This window comes from Trichosurus vulpecula, chromosome 7, assembly GCF_011100635.1.
Source record: "Trichosurus vulpecula isolate mTriVul1 chromosome 7, mTriVul1.pri, whole genome shotgun sequence".
NCBI lineage: Eukaryota > Metazoa > Chordata > Mammalia > Diprotodontia > Phalangeridae > Trichosurus > Trichosurus vulpecula.
Window position 1 is genome coordinate 189,128,896 of NC_050579.1, and position 21,330 is coordinate 189,150,225.

The following is a 21,330-nucleotide window of genomic DNA, read 5'->3' on the forward strand; positions in this document are numbered from 1 at the left end:
GAAGTGCCATAATTTAGGCACCGAATCTGCTCTCCTTCGGACATTCCAGGTTTTACAGATTCTTGACTCCAAATTTTATTCATTGAGGTTAGGGATCTGGGAAACTAAATAGGAGAGAGAAAGAGACAGAGAGAGAGAAAGACGCGCGCGCGCGCACACACACACAAACACACACACACACACACAGGCAAAGACAGAGATGGAGAGACAGAGATAGACACAAACAGACAGACACAAAAAGGGAGGGAAAGACGGGCAGAAAGAGGAAGGGGAAAAGTAGAAAGAGAGATTGTGGGGGATAAAAAGGAGAAGGAGAGAGGGTAAAGTGGGGGGAGGGAGAAGAGAGCAACGGGATGCTTGGTCCATTTTATGACGCAAACCATTTCTTGAAGCCTTCTAATCAGTACAGGGATTTTATGCAGGGTTCTCAATTAGGAGGATGCTCTTGACCAGATTATGTTACAAAGTAACTGAGCCAAAGTAAATAACTTCGCGTTGGTGCTTTATGGAATCGCCTCCACCCTTCTGATCCCCTCCTTTCCCTTCTTCCAACGTAATTACTTTTTTTTTTTTTTTTTGACTAATGAACAATTCTTTCTTGGTGGAAAGAAATCCAAAGAAAGTCTTGACCCTTCAGAAAATTTGTGGATCTTGTGATGATTTAGGAGTTTAGAGTTGTAGTTCATTATATCAAATAGAACCCTTGAACTTAAAAACAGAATGCCCATCCTCCCAGTAGACTGAATTCTCTAAGAGGTGCCTGCGTTTGATGGCTAAAAGGGGAGGGATGGGGGATGGAAACTCAATCTCGCTAGAGAACATACTCTGACCCGCCAGCGTATTTTGAAAGAACTGAACTAAGCGGAAGAAAGGTGACATTAACTCGTAACTCCGAGGCTCAGAAGCAGAGGCTGTTAAAAATTCAGAAACCAAAACTCGGAGACCGAAATGGGTCGGTAAACCGGCGGTTAATCGTATTTTAAATGCTACTCTCCTACAAAAAGCACAGCCTCCGCTCTTAGACCTGCTGAAAACTCCGCGTACAAAACCAAGTATTTTGAAATAAAATAGCCCGTACCTGCTATCGGGCCAAATAAAATTAATCACCCGACAATTTATAAAAGGAATTGATGCTTTAAACACTCTGGAGAGAGCCAGCGGGACAGATTGGGCTTTGTTTCATACACACGATTCTTTCCACTCCCTGCAACTTTAAAGGACACCAAGAAAAATACCAGTGGGACCCGACAGGTTTAAGCAAACACGAAGGCACAAACGCACACGCGCGTGCACGCATACATCCCTTTGCTTGATGGTGTTACTAATGCCTAAATCGAGATTACATTCGGTTCCACTTACTCCAAATTAAAAAAAAAAAAGTAACCTTTCTTCTCATCAAATTAAGTTCCTTTAATACACTTTCTACTTAATTTTCCTATGCTGGTGGGAATGTTATCATCTATATTGCTGTTTTCTGGGACAAGAACTTGATTTATTTAGAGTGCTGCTAGTTTAATTCACTTAGTAATTGTTAAAATCCAGCCCTTCCCAGAAAAGATTATTTCTCTCCTAGATAGTGGGTTTATTCTCGAATGCTTTTGCAGGAGTCTAAGAAGGGGCTCAATTCAGAGGAACTCATTCCCTTTCCTGCAGATAGACTAACATCAATAAACATTTTCCAACCCTTTGTATGTACTGGCCCTGTTTTTTGCAACATTGGTTTGACATTTCACTTGTTCAAATTCTGAAAAGTAGTTCCCCAGAATCACTGAAAGTCTGAAGAAAGTGGCTACAGCAGCCTCAGGGCTCTACCTTCACCAGGGACTTCAGGGGCCTTGGGAGTGACTCCCCACTTTATATATCCTAAACAAAAAAGTGGCTTTTCATCTCCTCTGCCTCTCCTTCTGATTCCAGAGTATTGCTAACAGATTCGATCTGCTCAGTCATGGAGCTCAGAATAGATGTTAGCCAATTCAGGCAAGATGAAATGGAGAGAAGATATCTAGTTCAAATGAATTATTTGCTCCTCCCACACCTCCACCTTCAGAAGTTAAGTGGAGTTATTAAAAATCTCTCTCCCTCTGCCTCTCTCCCCATAACGATGACATATTCATATATTTACATGATATCTATAATCCAGAATGTATGTAGTAAATAAGTGTATATACATACAAGTCCAAACATAACATATGAGTATACAGTTGTGGATTCATTTTTAATGCAACAGTTGTAAAGGTATTGTATAGAACCATCTCCTTTTTTATCTAGAAAGATATACCAGCACAGGGAATTAAATCCACATGTACACAAATTATTGAGATAGAGAGAAAGGGATGGAGATTAAAGATTAAAGAGTCTGCTCTCACATAATCTTAAATCAATATAGATTATATTTATATAACTAGGTAATGAAACCAATAAGGACACACAGACAAATTGGGAGAGCTTTAAAAAATACCCACTGCTAATTGGTTTGAGGAAAGTAGCTCAGTTATGTACCTGAGTCTAAGTACATAAATACATATGCATCTTGAAACTCAGACCACATATAGATTATCCAGACTGGGCTTCTGGCTCTGTTGTTTAACATCACCTGGTGTCAAGGAGGAATGGAATTAAAGAGTCAGATAGAGCTTCCATAGTGTCCAATCCTGTAAATGTGAGAATATAACTTGGAGGGAAAAGTTGGTGTCCCACCTGCAGCAGACCTTGCGGTTGAAGTTACTTGTTTTTAAATTGGGAGGAGCAGGTTCCTTCTCTCATCTAAGAAGACATCTTGGTGCCAAGTAAGGCCTGATAAATTGAGAAATATTGAGATTTTAATACTGCTTCTTCAAGGTCATCTGGGTAACCTTGGGCAAGTTACTTAACCTTCCCAGGCTTGTTTGCTTATGAAAGAGCCCTCTGAGATCCTTTCCAATTCTAAATCAAAGATCATCACTTCTGACCTTAGAAAGCTCAGTGGGGGCAGAGGAGTGGGGGTCCAGAAAGTAGAAAGTATAGTCTGATCCTGGCCCTGAGAGGCCATAGTGGTGTCTATTCTTTTTTCCCCATCAATTAGCTAAGGGACTAACTATTCAAAGCAGCTTAAAGTGACAGGAAGGACCATGTAAATTTCTGTGATTAACTTTTCAGTTCAGACTTTAAATATTTGAAGTCCTAAATATTCTCCTTTTCGTTAACTATATGTATAATTCAAGCAAAAACAGATTGTTGGTGAGCCATTATTACAAAGACAATTGGAACTGTGTAGAACTATTTAAACCAGAAGTATATCTTTTCGCCCCAGTCTGATTAGGTTTCTGAGAAATAGAGTTAGAGATTCTACTTCCCCTGGGAGTACCTGGATCAAATGGAAGAATCAGCAAAGGATGCTGTTTAGGGGAATGGTGGGGGCACTTGGATTAGTGGGGAGTTTGCAATGGGGCTGAGGGATGTCACATGGAGTAATGGGGGAGGCCCAGGAAGGGGTGGAATCAGCCACTAAAATGCATTGGTGAAGGCTAGAGACTTGGTGGGAAGTGAGATATGGAGGAAATGCGGCAGAGGTGTGTGTGGGGGGTGGGGCAGGACGGGATTGGGTAGAATACTGGAGGCTTTGCAGGTAAGTTGCTAACATGAGGTGATCTTCCCTATCTTGGGGGAGTAGTCTAGCTGACTGAGAGGGATGCACAGTCTTTCAAGTTAAACATTCTCTAAAATCTCCCTACCCAGAAAATGTGTTGCATTTGTTCTTCTCCATGGAGGTTGCACTCAGGTGGGGCACTAGCTTTCTGAACCCAAGCCTGAATTTACAGTACTTTATTTAAGACTGGGCTCTAGCATATAACCATGTACTCTAGCAGCCCTTCAAGAGCTCTTCAACTCCTTTTCCACAAACTTGTTACGAGAACACGAAAAGCTTCTGTACTTAGTGCATAGGAGGCTAGCCTAGGAATCAAGAAGCTTAGAGACCTGCCCCTGACAAATAGTAGCTGTGAAATCATGGGTACATCACTTAATCTCTTAGTGCTTGGAGACAACTCTCTAAATTACTGACCCATGTTTGGAATTTCCACACCTGAAAACTCCCGTTATTGGTTTCCTACACCAGTGAAATCACAGGTCCAGACCAAAGCTGCACTTCCAAGTCTTGCTGATAGTTTTACATTCGTGACTTTAATAGGCAGACCTATTCTGTTCAGCTCACCCCACACTGGGGGATAAGCCTCTTTTACGCATTAGATCAATTGCAAAAGCATGTATTTTTAATGCAACCAACACCCCCCCACACACACACCACATATAACACCTTCAAATCCTTCCGAAACATTTGCTAAGATGATTCTTGCCATCAATAATTCAACCTGATGTGGAAATCACTATTATCGAGTAAATACACAGAACTGCCTGTTAGTCTCCTTGAAAGATCACTGTAACCCCATTCTTGTGAGGCACCTTAAGCTCTGAGATAACATTAGTTCTCTACAATACTGTTCACTACCCTATTACCTCCCCCCCCCCCGCCCCCGGGGTATGGTATAATGGCCTGGTAGTGGATATGTTATTTTAATCTGACTACACAGATTTTGGGAATAAGTCGTGTGAGGGCGGTCTTACAATCTACGCAGTTGGATTATTTCCTCAAATGAAATGGATTTCTTCCTCCTGCATCCTATAGGAAGAGAATTGCCTTAATTCTTCTCAAACTGCATTTTACAAAAGGTTGGATCACTTAAAATTGAATCTTCTACTACATTTTTAAAAAATGAAGAGTGAGAAAATTGAATTAAAAGTAAAAATTAAATTACGCACACATGTTGCGTCCCACTCGATCTATGTTCCTCCTCCTGCCAAACATAAAACATGGAATTTTAAAATTAGTTGAACACCATACTTTTCACAAAGAGATGAACTGTCAAAAATTGGAGAAATGAAATTTTATTGAATAGAAAATAATCCTAAATTGTACCCAATGGCAGTGGGCTTTTAAAAATCCATTTAAGTTATTTTTATTTTGCATCATTTCTGATTTTTAATCTTAAATTTGTGCCCTTAAGGACATTTAAAAAAACATGACCTGAATGTTAAAATAATTTTTAAAAAGAGGGGTGTGAAGCAACACTTTTAATAAAGTGGTGTGCCATTTGGGATCTGTTTGGTTTCAACCAATCTGTGAAAGCAGAGAATGATTGGGAATGCAAGCTTCTGATCACCTAAACTTAAAGGAATTTACAATTCTCCGATTCCACACGCTCCCATACACCATAAAATGTTTTTGGTTGTTTTTTTTTTTCAATCCATTCAAAAGAAATCTTGGCGATGGTGGGTTCCCTCCCCCCCCCCACCCCCGCCCCAACCTTCCTTTAATGTAGGTTCGTGAACAGCTGCTCTGGGTCGAGAAGAAAAGTTTCACTCTGCCTTTCACTTGGCGGTTTCTTGTATTGCTATTCTTTAAACTCTTCCCTAATCAAACCAGGCGGCCTTGCACCCTTCTGAGATAGTAGAAAAGGGATCAGATGCTTGACCTATGTGTGTGCGCGTGGAGGTGGGGGAGGAGGGAGTAGGAACCTAGGGGAAGGGCGAGGGTGGAGACTGGCAGGAGATGGGGGAGATCGAGGGGGCATCTGTGCTGGCGGTCGGACAGAGCCAGGCGGCGGCGCATGGAAGCCCTCCACTTTTGCAGCCTTGTAAGGAAACGGGCCCCGGCTTCCCCCAGGCAGGGCTTCGGGGATTGGTGGTTGGGCTGGGTGATTGACAGAGTTCTGGGGCTCCACCCCGCCCCCGCCCCTTCCCAGCCGCTTTATTGACACTAATGAGCAAGTTCTTCCCACCGCTCTCCTGCTTGGAAGTGCTGACAGATCAAGGCAACAAATTTCAATTACAAGCCTTAATTTGTGTCCGCAGAGTGTTTTTTACCCATGTCAGTTCTTTCTGGCGCATCAGACGAGGCAGAGCTTGGAGGAGAAGAAGGAGGTGGGGGGTAGCAGTGAAGACTCACATCCCTGGAAAAAAAAAATAGGAAAAAGGAGAGAGCGCGCAAAAGGATTAGTTAAAAACAAAACAAAACAAAACAAGTTGGCGAAGGCGCTGCTGATGACTCGGATTTAAGGAAAATCGGAGAGGAAACGCCAAATTTGTTCTTGCCAGCGGCAAAGAGGGCAGATCTGAAGCTGTGGGCGGCAGCGCGTATTTTTTGTTTTGTTTTGTTTTGTTTTTGGGAGGGAGGAGAGGAGAGTGAGTGTGAGTGTGTGCGTGTGTGTGTGTCTGCGCGCGAGTGTGCGTGTGTGTATATGAGAGCTGGGAGCGCCGCGCGCGTGTGCTGGGGCGGCGGGGATGGCCGAGAAGAGGAGAAGCTCGCCCTGCAGCATGCTGAGCCTCAAGGCTCACGCTTTCTCTGTGGAAGCGCTGATCGGCGCCGAAAAGCAGCAGCAGCAGCAACTGCAGAAGAAGCGGAGGAAGCTGGGTGGAGACGACGCCGCGACTGCCGCGGAGGGAGGCGGTAGCGGCAGCAGCGGCGGCGGCTGCGAAAAAGGCTCGGTGGAGGGAGCCGAAGGCGCCTCTCTACCGCCGCCGCCAGGGGCCGGACCCGGGGCTGGCGCGGGGTCCCTGTCTGCCCGGAGCTGCGCGGAGATGGAGCGGACCTGCGGTTCCCGAGGACCTGCCGGTGAGTCCGCCCCTTGCTCACTTCCATCCCCAGCAGCGCGGACTGCACTGGACCCCAGGAGAGGCAGCCCCTGGTTCTGGACCCTAGTAGGGTCTGCCACTGGCCTCAAGGCAATTCCCGGGGGGCAACATGCCCAGGCTCTGGGCCTCGGGTGATTAGGGACTGCGACGGGAATATTCCTCTGCTCAGCAGGTTTCATTTGGGCTTTGGGGTAATCAACCGCAGGGAGGAAGGCTGTAGTGCCTTCTCTTTCCCTAGCTCTGCCCGAGCTGCGGCTGCTGAGATGCCTGCACTCTAGCACGCGCAGCTGTTTGCACCCGTGGGTGGCAAGGCAGAAGTAAGTGTCTCAAAGTTGCTAGTCAAACTTCCTCATTCTCCACTCTGATTTCAAGACCCGCTGGCTGATTTTTTTTAAACTTTATTTGAAAACGTCGCTTTGGCCTCTAGGCTTCTGGCTCACGCTTTGTGCAGCCTTCTCCTAGATCCCTTCCTTTATCCAGGGTCTCTCCCCCCGCCCCGACCCCAGCCCACCTCAACCCATGCCAGTGTCGCGGCCCAGCAGAGATGCTCCTGCTTTCATTTTAAAACATTCCCTCACTCCTAAGCGAACAGTGGGCTATTCCCTTTCTAATGGTTTTTAAAATTGACCCTCCAACCTCCTTAACACTGGAAAGCATAAATTGACTATAGAGCAACTCAGCCAAGAGGGAGATAGTGTTTTCTTATTTTGATTTCTCGTCTTTGGCTTCGCACTGAGGGCTTATTTTCCTTTTTTTCTCCTGGAGCCCTTTTGGGACAGGAAAAGGTGCCCAGGAACAACAGGTTGGTGAGAATTGTCGGAAACTAAGCTTTTATTATTATTGTTATTTTAATTTCATTGCATTCCTTGAAATCAGGTATCGCCAGCATGTTTTGTGGGAAAGATCGGGAGGCAGGAGATCCTTCTTGCTGTCTTAACCAGAGTTGATGAAATGAATTTTGTCAAGTGAGACCGGCAGGCTCCTTGCCAAATTTCAGTGGGATTGCGGGGTCCGGGCCGTTTGTTACCATTACTTTCGGGCCGGGGCTTGGGCAGCACTTTGAGGAGGGCACGGCTGAGAGCGGTCAGGAGGGTACTGAGATGACTGATCCGTGCGGCTTTCCCGCTGCTTTCTTTTGCCTGGCCGAGGGTAAGGCTCTCCAGGTGGCCGGCCGCTGCTGCAACTTTGTTTCCCATCCCAACGCCTACTTAGTTACTGCTGGGTGCGAGGCCTGGGTATCTCTCTCTGTTGCACCCTAGTCCCTCCCTTCTTGGCAGGCGTTTTCTAGTTCCAGCCCCAGTGTGGAGATCCCAGCGCAGGCCCATGACGCCGGCTCCAGGACTAGGAACTTGGCGAGAGCCGGAGGCTAGGCCTGGGGGCTGGAGAAGTATGTCTGGCCTGGCATCACACCTCTCCCCTTCTCGGACTCTCAGTCCCTCTCCTAGATTCCAGAGATGGGGAAGCTACGGCCGTGAGGGAGGCCTCAAGCAGCACTTCTCAGATTGTCAAATAGTGAGGGAGGTGAGGTTGGGGTTAATGTGTTATAGAAAACAAGGGAGGATATCCACTTAGCTCTTGGTTTCTTTGGGGCACCCAGGTCACCATCTTGCCTCCAGGGTCTGCCTCTTTCTCATTTTCTCCACCTTTTTCTCCCTGAGTCCATAAACTATGTTCAGTAACCCTTCTTTCTTTTGCAGGCGGCTGTGAAGACGGTTTCCAGTCGGGAGCTTCCCCAGCCGTGTCCCCGGGAGCCTCTCCCAAAGGGTCTCCAGTTCCTCCTCCTGCCCCTCTCCCGGCACTGCCTCAGGCCGGGTCCCCTCTACCCTCCCCGCAGGCACCCCGGGTGGATCTTCAAGGCGCAGAGCTTTGGAAACGCTTCCACGAGATCGGCACAGAGATGATTATCACCAAGGCGGGCAGGTAAAGGGGCCAAGCTGTCCGAAAGACCGACTCTCTTTTACTCTGCTCCTTAGTGAACCAGTTGGAGAAGGCACAAATAATGGCCTTCAGTAGTTGGGCCACCCGTCTGTGCGGGTGCCCTGCTGTGCCACCTTGATTAGAACAGGAAGAGACAGAGACAACCTTGTTCCATATTTGTCCCCTTTTTGCTCCTCTATGAAAAGAGGGCGGAGGCAGACAATTGGAGTTGCGTTAGCTGTTGAGTAGAGCAGTGAGTGAGTAGCCTTTGGGAAAGCAGGTTTAATAAAACATCACTGAAATGCAGAAGAAAATAACTGTGACCTAATGTAGAAGGCCATAAGCATTCAGATTCACCACGAGAATTAACTTTAGGTGTGAAGTTGTCCTAAACAGTTTTCTAAAGCCTTAGAACACATAAGGAAACTCTGCAGGACTTTTGGCTTTTACTTTTTCGACTTCCTGGGGGTTTTGCCTTTTCCAATCCACATTTAAGGTTACCCATTGGTTCTATGTCATTCAGTTCTGTTTTTTTTTAAAGTGTGAACCTTCCAAGTGTGTTTCATTCTAAGATTGGATTGTGATGAAAATGAATTTGAAATTCAATAGTAAATTGTTAGCAGCTTGAGCTTAGATCTGTGTTCCTGTATTGATTGTTCTCCCCTTTGAATTTGCTCTTTTTAGTACGTGGATGAGGGATCCTCCCCAACTAAGTTTTCTAAATTACATGAAATCAACAATACCTTCAAAGTTTTTTTTTTAAAAGAATAAATTGATTTTTTTTCAAAGGCAGTTTTTAATAAGCTGTAGAGATTTATACAAATGGTAAGCAAGGCCTAAAACCTGTAATATATCCCTCTAACTATATAAAATAAACCGATTCCTATTCCAGGCAATGAAAGCACAGAAGCATTTGGAGTTTTAAGTTTCCTATTCATTTAGCACAGTCCTAAAGTCTATGAATAATACTTTTTCTTAAAAGGAACCTTCCCCCCACAACTTCCAGTGGGTACACATGGTAAAAACCTGCACAGCATAAAAGTATCCAAACTTATTAGAAATTACAAAAACATATTTTATTGAATCCATATGCTTCTTTCTACATTTTCAGAGAGGTTTTTTTATTAATGATCCAAATTCAGTCTTCAATAGCACAAAGTAACATTTGTCTTGTGTAGGGTCCAGTCAAAGAATTTCTCTATCTTACAGGTGCACTGAAATAACACTAAAAATGAGCTAGCCAGTCAAGTACTCTCATGCCTAGTTAGAAATAATGGAGTTTCTTTTCTATAGGTGCATTTTTTAATTGCATTCATATTTTAGGTGGGGAAGACTATTTAGTTACTTAGTATTAAATAGTCGAGTTAAGAAGTTAGAGTAACCAAAGTCAGGTTAACTGTAAAAGATCTTGGATATGTCGTAGCAGGAAAATGTTTTATTTTAAAATTTAAAATCTTGATTTTTTTCTTTATTTGAATCAAGACTAATTATATGGTGCATAATTTCTTACTTTTTCTCTTGAAAGCATTCACATCTTTAAAAGATGAGTTATATGGCTTGAATATTACAGAATAGTGGCATCCTAAAGAGGCAGAGATGAATGAAAGGTTTCCCTAAATGTTTAATTAGCCAATTATCTAGTTATTCATGCTAAACAAGATAATACTATTTTGGTTATTTGTTGTTGTGAGGATTTATTATTATTTTGGAGGGGTGGAGTGGGTGGTATATATACTTTGTATTTGGTTTCTGCTTTCAATAAAGAAGTTTTACTATTCCTTTCAAACTTCGAGTAACTTTTGTTCTTCACCTTTAGCACGTTGCAGACAGGAAGTCCTGTCTCAATAAAGAACATATTGTTTCGGGTAGAGCATGGCACCTTGGCTCCTTGTGGCTTTTTATAACCTTTGTAAATTTCACATTAGAATCTGCTTCCCCACTTCCCAGAATTTAAATTCCCAGTCTTCTACTAAATATACTTTCTTATTTGTGTATTTGTATAAAACATGCTGCAAGAACTTTTATCAAAACAAATCCATTGCTAACTTTAGTGTATGATATCTCCAAGTCCACTTCTTTGCCTTGAAATAAAAGGGAAATTTCAGTAAACTTTGGTACGTGTACATGGTATATCAGATTGCATTTTATAAACCAGTTTTGATAAGTACCATTTTTTGATTGCTTGGCATCTGTTTGTTTCAAAAGTAGAGATCTGAAGAGACAACTTTGTTCAGCTCACAAAATTTCCCTTTCCTGGTCTCCAAATCGTTCTTTGTAGCATATAGGGATGTAAGAAAAACAGAACTGTTTGATTTTTGTATTTTTTTTAAATTTCCAATGCCTACTACAGTTTCTGGCACATAGTAGGTACTTAGTACACCCTTGTCAGATTGAATTAAATAAACATCACCATGCTCATTCCTTTAAAAATAAAATAACTTCTTTTCCCCTTTATTGTGTATAGGCGGATGTTTCCTGCTATGAGAGTGAAGATCTCTGGTCTAGACCCACATCAACAGTATTATATTGCAATGGACATTGTGCCAGTGGACAATAAGAGATACAGGTATTCTTAATGGCCATGCAGATGAGCCCAGAGGCTGAGGTTTCACTAGGAACAGAATTTGTGAGATGCAGTTGATTGTGGATTTTTTGCTTTTAGTGGTTTAAGAAATTTTTTCATTTCCTCATGTCAGAGTCTAAAACCTTGTGCATGGGCCAGGAACAGAACGATCATGAATTTCCTAGGACAGTGCTTTCTACATGTGGTGCCCATTGCCTATGTAGATGAGGGCTCTTTGTTTTGTTTCACTTTGCTGGATGCTATCATTCCTCTGACTCCATGAAAGATATTTAATAGGGAACATTTTTACTGCCATTTGGTTTCCTGTTTAAGATCTCTACAGAGACCCCTTTGCCTTTTAAATTAGCTTTCTATTTTCATTTTAATTTTTGGAGTAAATTTGTGAATAATGCAGATAATAATATCTGCGTTTTGGTGAGCCTAAAATTTTAACTTAGGATTTTTTCCCCCAGGTTTAAGTAAACCTCAAGCAAAAGCTGGTACATTAAATTGAATTTGGGACAGATTTTAAAAAAATATGTATTTCTACAGATTTCCAAAAACACTTGAAATTTCTGTGATTTGTTACCAACAAAATAAAGTACAAATGTGTCTGGTAATCATGAAATGCTATTTATATTTGGGCTGTTACTTTTTTGTTTTAATTTTTTTTAACTAAATAATAAAGTAACACCATTAATTTACTGACACTTGAAAAGGCCTACAAAACTAGCTTATTCTTTTCTTCCAAGCAACAGCACAGTTTTAAAAATTACTTTTGTAACATATGAGCTTTGTAGTTATCATTTATAACTACAACTGACCACCAAGAAGGCTTACAAAAGGTCATCTGGAGCACAAATGGAAATTTTGTGTATCCTCTATGAAGTTTAGTTCCAAATTTCATAGATAATATATTCTTTATTTTTTTCTCATGAAAGAATTAGAAAGGCCACAAAATGTCACCATTCGATGTTGAGATTTTTAAGAAGTACTTACTAGCATAGGAGATAATTGTTTTTAACTTTACTTATTTCTTCCACTTTATAGTTTGTGTAAAGGACCAGAATAGTTGAAAAAACACTCTTGCTTTTTAGTGGGTTGCTAAATGAAATTAGGTTTGGGTTCCATATAACTTTTTTTTTTCAAGTTGGATTATTGCTTTATTGAAACAGTTGAATGGTGTTAGAAAAGCAGATAGATTTAAATAACAAATGGATATATAGAATATGAATAAAGTGGGTAACAGAAAAGACAGTTTTATTGATCTTAATTTTTCTTATAGCATGATTAAATTTGCATTTTATGTATAAATGGTATTCCTGAGAATTTTAATCGAAATTATTATAGATTTCAAAATGAGCTTTGAAGATACACATTGTGCTAAGAATGACTATCTGTATCAGAGAGGCATAAAAAGCCAATAAAGTTTTTTCTAGAAATGCAGTTTTCCTAAAATACGTATTTGAATCTGAGTTTTATCCTAAGCAGTGCAACATAATGTAGGGTAAATTAAAAGAAATCATCCATTTCTCTTTTAAACCAGCTTTTGTCAAATTAATTTTGATTAATTTGCTGAGTGTAAATTATTCTCTAACTTTAGATAAGAACAAGAGTAGTGAAACAAGAAACAAACATTTCATATGAAAAATAAGATGTCAAATGCATTGTTCCCTCACATTGTAAAGTGTTTTAGCTCCGGCTTTACTACACAGGAAAATATTAGAGTTCAGTATTTAGATTTACAATGTTTGACAAAGAATTATAAAATGCAACTTTGCCACTATTAGGGGGAATTGCTTTTCAAAATCGTTTAATATGTATGGCTTTTCAGGTTTTTTACGACATGATCGTGGTCTTACCTCATTTTCTAATAATCTAAACCATCCACAGTGCCATTCATTTTTCTTATATCCCTCTAGAGCCTACATCTTTTTCTTTTGGTTGAAGCAGTATTGGATGTTCAAAAATGTATAAAAGATTCATATTCTAAATTTTAGAATGTTATTTAGAAAGTAAAGAACATTGGTGCTTTTATACACCGGTATAAAATGAATAGACAAAATTAATATATAAGAAGAACTATTTATTCAGAAGGAGACTTCCAAAATAAAGTAATTAAAGCAAGGCTTATAACCGTATAATCATTAGTTTGTTTTTTTTTTCTAAAGAGGTGGTTATGGGACAGAAAGAATGTTGTAATTTCAGAAGAGAAACACATTGAAATATGTGGGTTTATTTGAAAGATGTCATTTCATCTGAGAACTTATGGAAATGTTTTGTATTCTTTGAGTAATAAATTGATGGCCTATGCAAATGGATATTATTTATGATAATATTTTTAAACAGTCCCTTGGAACTAGCATGTTGCATTTGAGAAAGAAAAAAGAACTAAAAAAACTACCTCTGTAGATAATTTGGTTTCTTGCCCTCTCCCCTTCTTCTGGATTCATTAATAAATCCAGATCCAGGTTTTAAATGATTGGATTTTAGATCAGTATCAATAAATGATACCATCAAGGTCAGGAATGGATTGTTTTTAAAAAGATGAAGGTTAATTTCATATTCTTAGTTAATTTTACCAAATGACCAGATCTGTATGTTGGTACGACCCCAAAGTGAATTGGTATTATTTCTCTAAAAAAATATGCAATCAATTTTAGGGTATTTTTGTCATTTTCATAATAAGATTTATACTTGGAAGAGTAGAATTTGAAAATTATTTGAAAGTGTTCCATATTTGGGGGAATTGTTTTATAGAAGTAGTTCTTTGGTTAATAACTTGTCATTACTCCTTCAAAATGTGGAATCCTAATACAGATGGGGGAAAACACATATAAAGTTCTATATTTCATGAATATGTACAAGTTAAAAATAGACTAAATAAATTATGTCTAGCTTATATAATATTATAGCATTAAAAACTCCAAATAACAACCTGAGAATAAAACTATAATTGAACTTTTCTGATTGCCGCCTTCCTTCCCCTTGCCCCCACCTCTGTGATTGCTATAAATACCTGAATGTTAAGAGATTCCAAGAAGGTGTACTATATATAAACTGACAAGCTTTTCAGATTTTTTTTTTTTGAGATTGCGCTAAGACTGCAGCACAGTCTGAGGGGACTATTTGCCTGTGAATGCAAGCATTAATTCTCCAGACCAAAAAAAAAAAAAAAAAACAAAACAAACAAATCATGACACAATCACTATCATTGTCACAATTTCAAAATATTAAGATGCTCAGTTTCCGGTAGCTTGAGGTTGAGAAGTGAATTAGAGTTGGTCCCTAAGAATAAAGACATTTGCCCTTTTCATGACGTCCATATCAAGCTCATTGCTACTAAAAGCTATCACCAAGAGTCTCAAAAAGTACAAAAAAAAAGTTTTGTTTTTAACCAGAATTGGTTGAGGAAGGGGGAAAAATCATTTTTATTCTTACTATGTTGGCGCCATTCTTGATCTCACATTTGATCCAAGTTGCATATGCTTCTGTTCCCCTGCTAGGTATGTTTATCACAGCTCCAAATGGATGGTGGCAGGTAATGCTGACTCACCTGTACCACCCCGAGTTTACATCCATCCTGATTCGCCAGCTTCAGGGGAGACTTGGATGCGTCAAGTGATTAGCTTTGACAAGCTGAAACTTACCAACAATGAGCTGGATGACCAAGGACATGTGAGTGCATTGCCTTACTTAACTGAAGGAAGGAATTGCTTTTTTTTCCCCTACACAGCGATTGCAGTGCCCCATTTGACTGAAGGCAAATGAACTGTTTTGTTGTCTTTCTATCATTTTCCTAGACAAAGCACCTATCTACAAGTCATGTAAAATTTAAATTTGTTTTCTTCCAATGGCGACTTTGTGCAGACGATCCTAAGAGAAGCTTTAGATGGTGAGGCCGAATTTTGTGTTTTTACCTGAAGAAAAAGAAAAACCAATTAGTCCTCCATTTCTTTTTAACCACAACATTTGTCTTCAATACCATGAGGTGCTAATTACTGCACTCAGAATATGAACAGCATGGGAGCTGGGTCGACTCAGATAATGATTTATTACATACCTTATGCACTGAGCTCCTTTCCCAGCTGAAGTTCATTACTTCACAATAACTAGCTGAGGCTTATGCTGTTTGAGTGTTCTGTTTGCAAACCCCAAATTATTTAGTTATGACATTATCTGATGTGACAAAATGTGTTAAATTAATATTTCTTTTCTTCTTTAAACTACTGAAACATGACACGTGAGCCAATATCTGTCCAGCTTCCCTCAGTGATACAGCTGTTCTTGACACTTTAGCAAAAACACAAAACAAAAAGCCTTAAAATTAAAAAGATTTTTTTTTGCACACCATTATTGTCAACGAATATAGTAATGCTATACATATGTTGGTCTCCTTTCAGAACAAACACTGAATGCTGTGAGGAACATTCTGATAGATGAAAAGGACATGTTTGAGAAAGGATTGGGGTGCCTTCAACCCTGTCCTAACAAATACATATTAAGATAATACTGCTTGGTTTCAGAAAGGAAGGAGGAAAAATGAACATCTTTGATAGCAAATTATGGGTTATTTGGGGTAGAAAAATCTCATAGCTCTAAACTGGCACAAATCTTCAAGGAATGATAGTTTTACACGTGGGATGATGGGAACAGGATATGATTTGTAAATTACAGACAGATTCTTGTGCAGCAGGCCTTTAAAAAAGACATTCTTGTTGAGCCTAATAAAAACTTTGGGTCCACATTAGTTTTACTTATTGATTGGTCTTTAGTTGCTCAATGTAACTTAGATAAAGCCCCTCTGAATTGTGTTACCAAATTTTTATGTCAGATACTACATTTTGTTATTTGTTTGCCTTATTTAAAAAAAACTTAATTTATATAACCAAGTTAAAACAATTATTTCTCATTTCCCTATAATAAAATGTATTTTTAAAAAGAACATTACAGCTTAATATGCAGTATTAAAGGGGATATACTGTGGTCATGCTACTATGCTAAATTTCAGGAACATGTGGGTATAATATATATATATATGTACATATATATGTATATATATACACTAAAATTGTTTTCAGTGTAACACGGTTTAAATTTTATTCAAATGTGTCTAATTTTAATGAGTTTTTCAGTTTAAGAATAGGTCTTTCAAAGATATAAACAATCTGAAACTTTAAGTTACTGCATTGCAAAGTCCAAATTCTCTTTGTAATGTGGCTCCTTAAAAGTCACATAATATTTGCAATATCCTAGGTTCAGTTAGAACCTTCTTCATGAAGATATGCCATTTAGTCTTTAGAGCTTTCAATTTAGAAATAATAACTAGCATTCAACTAAGTCAAACAGCACTTTAGCTTAACCATACTGAACTGGAAGCTGCAAATTGGATTCCTTTACAACGTTTAAAAAAAAAAAGACTGTAAGATAAAACCTACTGTTAAATCCAGATGTTTATAAACATTTCATTCTTCATTACTAAGAAAAGTGAACTGTATCTATCAAAAAAACCCACACCCCAGAAAAGTGTCCTTTCCAATGGAAGATTTCTCTTAAAATTGTGCAGTGTTGCACAAAAAAGTGGAATGTTGCTCTGAATGGATTTGTGGACTTTAGTGTTGCTGTAGGAAATAGTAGAAATTTGTGGATTATCAGCTGGTGAAGCGAAAACAGAAGGGCCCATGAGCATCTTCAAGATAATAATCTGTCGAATCAGAATTAATAATTCTGTCAGTTCACTTAATAAAATACATTGTGACCGCTAGAGAATAACTATGGCTCAGTTAGACATTTAATTTCCCTCTCATTGGCTGAGCCAACAGCAGGATCACATCAATTGTATTCATAAGATAGATGTATTTATTTCTTGGCGTTCTCTCTCACTCTCTCTTACTATGCTATCCAGGTTAATTTTTTTTTCCCTCTAAAATTCTTAAATCAAGACACAATTAAATTTGAATGAAGTTTTAGATAGCTTCCTTTTGGAATCATGTTATTTAGTCTTTTCAGTCATGTCTGACTTTTTGTGACCTTTGTTGTTGTTTGGTGTGTGCGTGCGTGTGTGTGCGTGTGTGTGTGTGTGTGTGTGTGTGTGTGTGTGTGTGTGTGTGGCAAAGAAAGTGGGCCATTTCCTTCTCCAGCTCATTTTACATATTGGGAAACTGAGGCAAACAGGGTTAAGTGACATGCCCAAGGTCACATAGCTAGTATGTGTCTGAGGCTGGATTTGAATTTAGGTCTTCCTGAGTCCAGGCCTGATGCTCTATCCACTGTGCCACCTAACTGCCCTTTTGAATCGTATTTTGATGCTTTAAGGGAGAAGGGAAAGTGTGTTTTTATCCTAACTCTGACACTCACTAGTGCTGTAGGAACCTGGGTAAGTCACTTAACCCCTCTGAGCCTCAGTTTCCTTGGCAGTAAAAAAATAATGTTAATACTTAATAATAATACCTGCAATACTCACCTCATAAGGTTGTTTTGAAGTCAGCACTTTGAAAACCTTAACGTATAAATGAGAATAATTATTCTCTAGCTTGACATCATTTGCCCTCCCCTTTTGTTCTTTTTTATCTCCTTCTCTGGGCTGATTGAAAATTTTGGATCTCTGTACACAATGAATCAAGGACTTCATAGTCACTGAGTTTTATTAATAAATAATGAAAAGAAAGTGGGAAGCTATCCCAGCCAAACTTTTGAACTGTCCCACAGCTGTAACTTCTCAACTAGTCTTGGTAAAAGACTGTTTAGATCATGACCGTTGGTGAAGTTATGTATCATAGTGAAAATAACCCATATTTAATCTATTCTCAATACAGTATAAGCTTTATTCACCCTTGTAGACCAAACTTCTTTAACCAGCCTTTCCCTTTTCCATCTTGGAGCTAATCACCCCAGCCCTACTTCTTATATTATTGCAATTCAGTTTTTTGGGGTAAGATGTAGATTCTTAATTTTGTCAGTAATGATGACTTGTCCCATCTAGTCATGCCAACTTCAGCCATACAGAGTGAAATTCATGAATACGAATTTTCCCATGGAAAGAATGATTCCAGGTAGGGTGTCAGGAATCCGTGTAGGATGGATGTGGCCAGCTATGGCTACTAAATTCAGCCATGCACAGTTTTAAAGTGAAGGAACTGGTTACAAGGAGCTTCAAAGAACAGATCTTTCATTTTCTAATCCTTTTTGATTCCACTTCATTTTTCTCATCCCTGGAATTCGGATGGCGTTTAAAAATTTCCTAGCAAAATATGTTTCCCGCATGTGCTAGACAGTAAGATATTAATAAATCAATCAGTAAACATTTATTAAATGCCTGCTATGTCCCAGGCACTAAGCTCTGGGGATATGAAAAGAGGCAAAAGACAGTCCCTGCCCTTGGACATTCTCCCATTAAACCAAGAGATCTCTAAACTTATCAGTGCTCGTGTAAGTGACATTGCCCTTCTCACTGACAACATAGGCCAGATAGTTAAAACAAACATATATTAACCTTCTGATGAAGAATGATTTTTTTTTGAGTGTACATTGGAGTTTGTGGGCTTTCCATGCATGCTACAAGTAGAGGTGAAGGGGAAAAAAAAGCAGACCTGTGTACATGCCCAAATACACTGACGAATATTTCAGCTAGGAGGAAAGGGACCATCATCAAGGCCTCTTTGTTTAGCAGGCCAGTGGTTCGAAGGATTCTGTCAAATCAGTGCAAGTTGTGTTATAACCATTTCTCCCATCTAGTTAGCTGTCTCTTTAAAAAGGCAATGGTGCTATTTTATAAATAAATCAAGGCTTACTTTTGAGTCTTGCAGATTTTTCAAGGGCGTGTATGTCACTCAATTAGTAAGCATTTATTAAGAACACTTGGGCAGCTAGGTGGTGCAGTGGATAGAGCACTGGGCCTGGAGTAAGGAAGACCTGAGTTCAAATACAGCCTCAGACACTTACTAGCTATGAGACCGTGGGAGTGTCACTTAACCCTGCTTGCCTCAGTTTCCCCATCTGTAAAATGAGTTGGAGAAGGAAATGGCAAACCACTCCCATGTCTTTGTCAAGACCACCCCAGGAGGGGTCACAAAGTGTCAGACACAACTGAACAAAAGACAGTATTTCAGTAATAATAATAGCTAATATTGATATAGAACTTTAAGCTTTGTGAAGCACTTTAAATATGCTATTTCATGTCATCCTCAGAGCAACCATGGGAGGTAGTTATCATTCACATTTTACAGATTTAGAAACGGAAGCAAACAGAGGTAAAGTGACTTGCCCCGTGTTAAGTAGAAAGAACACTGGACAGGAAGGCAAGAGATTTTGATTCAAGTCTTCAAGTTTACTCTTCTGTAAAATTAGAGTTTAATTAGACAATTGCTAAATGAGATATTTGTAAACTACTCAGTGTAGTGCCTGACACACAGTGGGTACTTAATAAATGCTTATTCCTTTTCCTTTCCTTCTTTTTAAAAATTTATTTTATTTTCAATTCACAGGACAAAACAAGCATTTCTATAACACGGTACAATAAAAAAGAGGATTGCACATAAAACTGTAAATCTACCATGTATTCTTTTCCCTTTCCTTCTAAATTTCTTTGCAATTAGTGATCTATGATTCCACTTATTTGTCAAATGAATAAGCATACACATTATTGAAAGGAGGCAGCAGAGTATACTTGGAGGAGTGCTGGATTTGGAGTCAGAAGACCTGGGTTTAGCACAGTGTTTGGCACATAGTAGGTACTTAATAAATGATTGATGACTTGTCCAAATCCTGACTCTGATACTTGCTGTTTTTGTGACCATGGACAAGTCACTCATTCATCCTCTTTGAGTCTCAGTTTCCCATGGCTTAGGTAGACAGTATAATACATTGCTCTACCAACTAAATGCTGTGGTGAGAAAAGTACTTTGAGAACCCCATAGTGCTATGTAAATGTGAACTTTTGTCACGGCAAAAGCATCAGAGTTGTTCTGTCACAGGACAGAACTCTGGATTAAAAATTGAGACTTTGTATTGGTTCGGGCTCCGTAGCTAAGTGCCTATGTGATCCTAGCAAGAACCCACCTTCCTGGACATCATTTTCCTGATGTGTAAAATGATGGGGTTAGATCAGATGGTTTTTCAAGTTCCTTCTGGCTCTAACATTCCATGACCCTTCTATGAAAATAAAGTGAGTTTTCGCCAAATAAGAACATTGAAGAAGGTTTTGTTATACATTAATAGCTTTACCATTATTTGTATAGCTTTCTGAAGATCTTCTAGAAACAAGTTGTAGAGCAGAGATCTATGGTCAGGTATTGTTATAATATATATGAGGGAATCTTAGCAACTCATTTCCTTAGGACTCTGGGAAAACTGAAAGTCTGTCTGGGATGGCAGATTCCAATTAAGGTTGTAATTGCTTCCATAGAGAGATATTTAGTGTAAGAATATCATACCGCAGGCAGTGGAACAGACTAATAAGAAAAAGTTTTTTTTCTCTTGTAGCAGCAAAGAAATTCTCTTAAATTATCTATAATCGGGGTTATCTATAATCATGCAGATTCAACTCTGGTCCTCCTCAACAACTGCTGCTAGTGTTCTCATCATGGTACAGAGTAGAAACAGCACTGAATTTAATACCAGAACACCTTGGTTCCAATTCTGTCTCTACTGCTTGGTGCCTGTGTGAGCTTGGGCAAGGATTTCTTTTCTAGCTCTTAGATCTTGCAAACCTAAACGTTATTAAGTGTTGCTGCCCAAGATACTTTTCATGTGATTTTAAATATGTGTATGTGTGTGTGCGTGTGTGTAATTATTTTTTTAGAAGGCCTTTCCAGCCTCACAGCTCAGAAAAGAATCTTTGGGAATATGATTTCAGATCCAATTTCAGCCATCAGATTTCAGAAGAGATTCCTTCAAACTAAGTTCAACATTGAAAGGCAGCCAAACTCAGATTAATTGCAATGGCAAACCTAGGTACTGGAGTACATATGATGTAATACACTTCCCTCTTGGTAGAGAGGTGGCCGGGGAAGCAGGAAGAATGTTTAGGAGATGAATGTTGCATCTGAGTCAGATGAAGTTGTTTTATCAATTAATTTTTCTGAACTGTTTTTCTTTCTTATAAGAGAGGGTCCAAGGAACTGGAGAGAGTATGAGGAAATGATTGTGGTGGAAAAACAAAAGGCATCAATAAAACTAAAAGAAAA

General features: G+C 39.4%; 1 protein-coding gene across 1 annotated transcript in view; it reads left to right on the top strand.

Moving 5' to 3' along the window:
* The first annotated feature begins 6,315 nt into the window (after positions 1 to 6,315).
* TBX18 (T-box transcription factor 18) overlaps positions 6,316 to 21,330 on the top strand; it is a 37,208-nt gene continuing 22,193 nt past the window's right edge. The window contains exons 1-4 of the mRNA XM_036766074.1: positions 6,316 to 6,646; positions 8,364 to 8,586; positions 11,048 to 11,149; positions 14,653 to 14,824. Of these exons, the coding sequence (XP_036621969.1) occupies positions 6,316 to 6,646; positions 8,364 to 8,586; positions 11,048 to 11,149; positions 14,653 to 14,824 (828 nt within the window). The remainder of the gene's footprint in view (positions 6,647 to 8,363; positions 8,587 to 11,047; positions 11,150 to 14,652; positions 14,825 to 21,330) is intronic.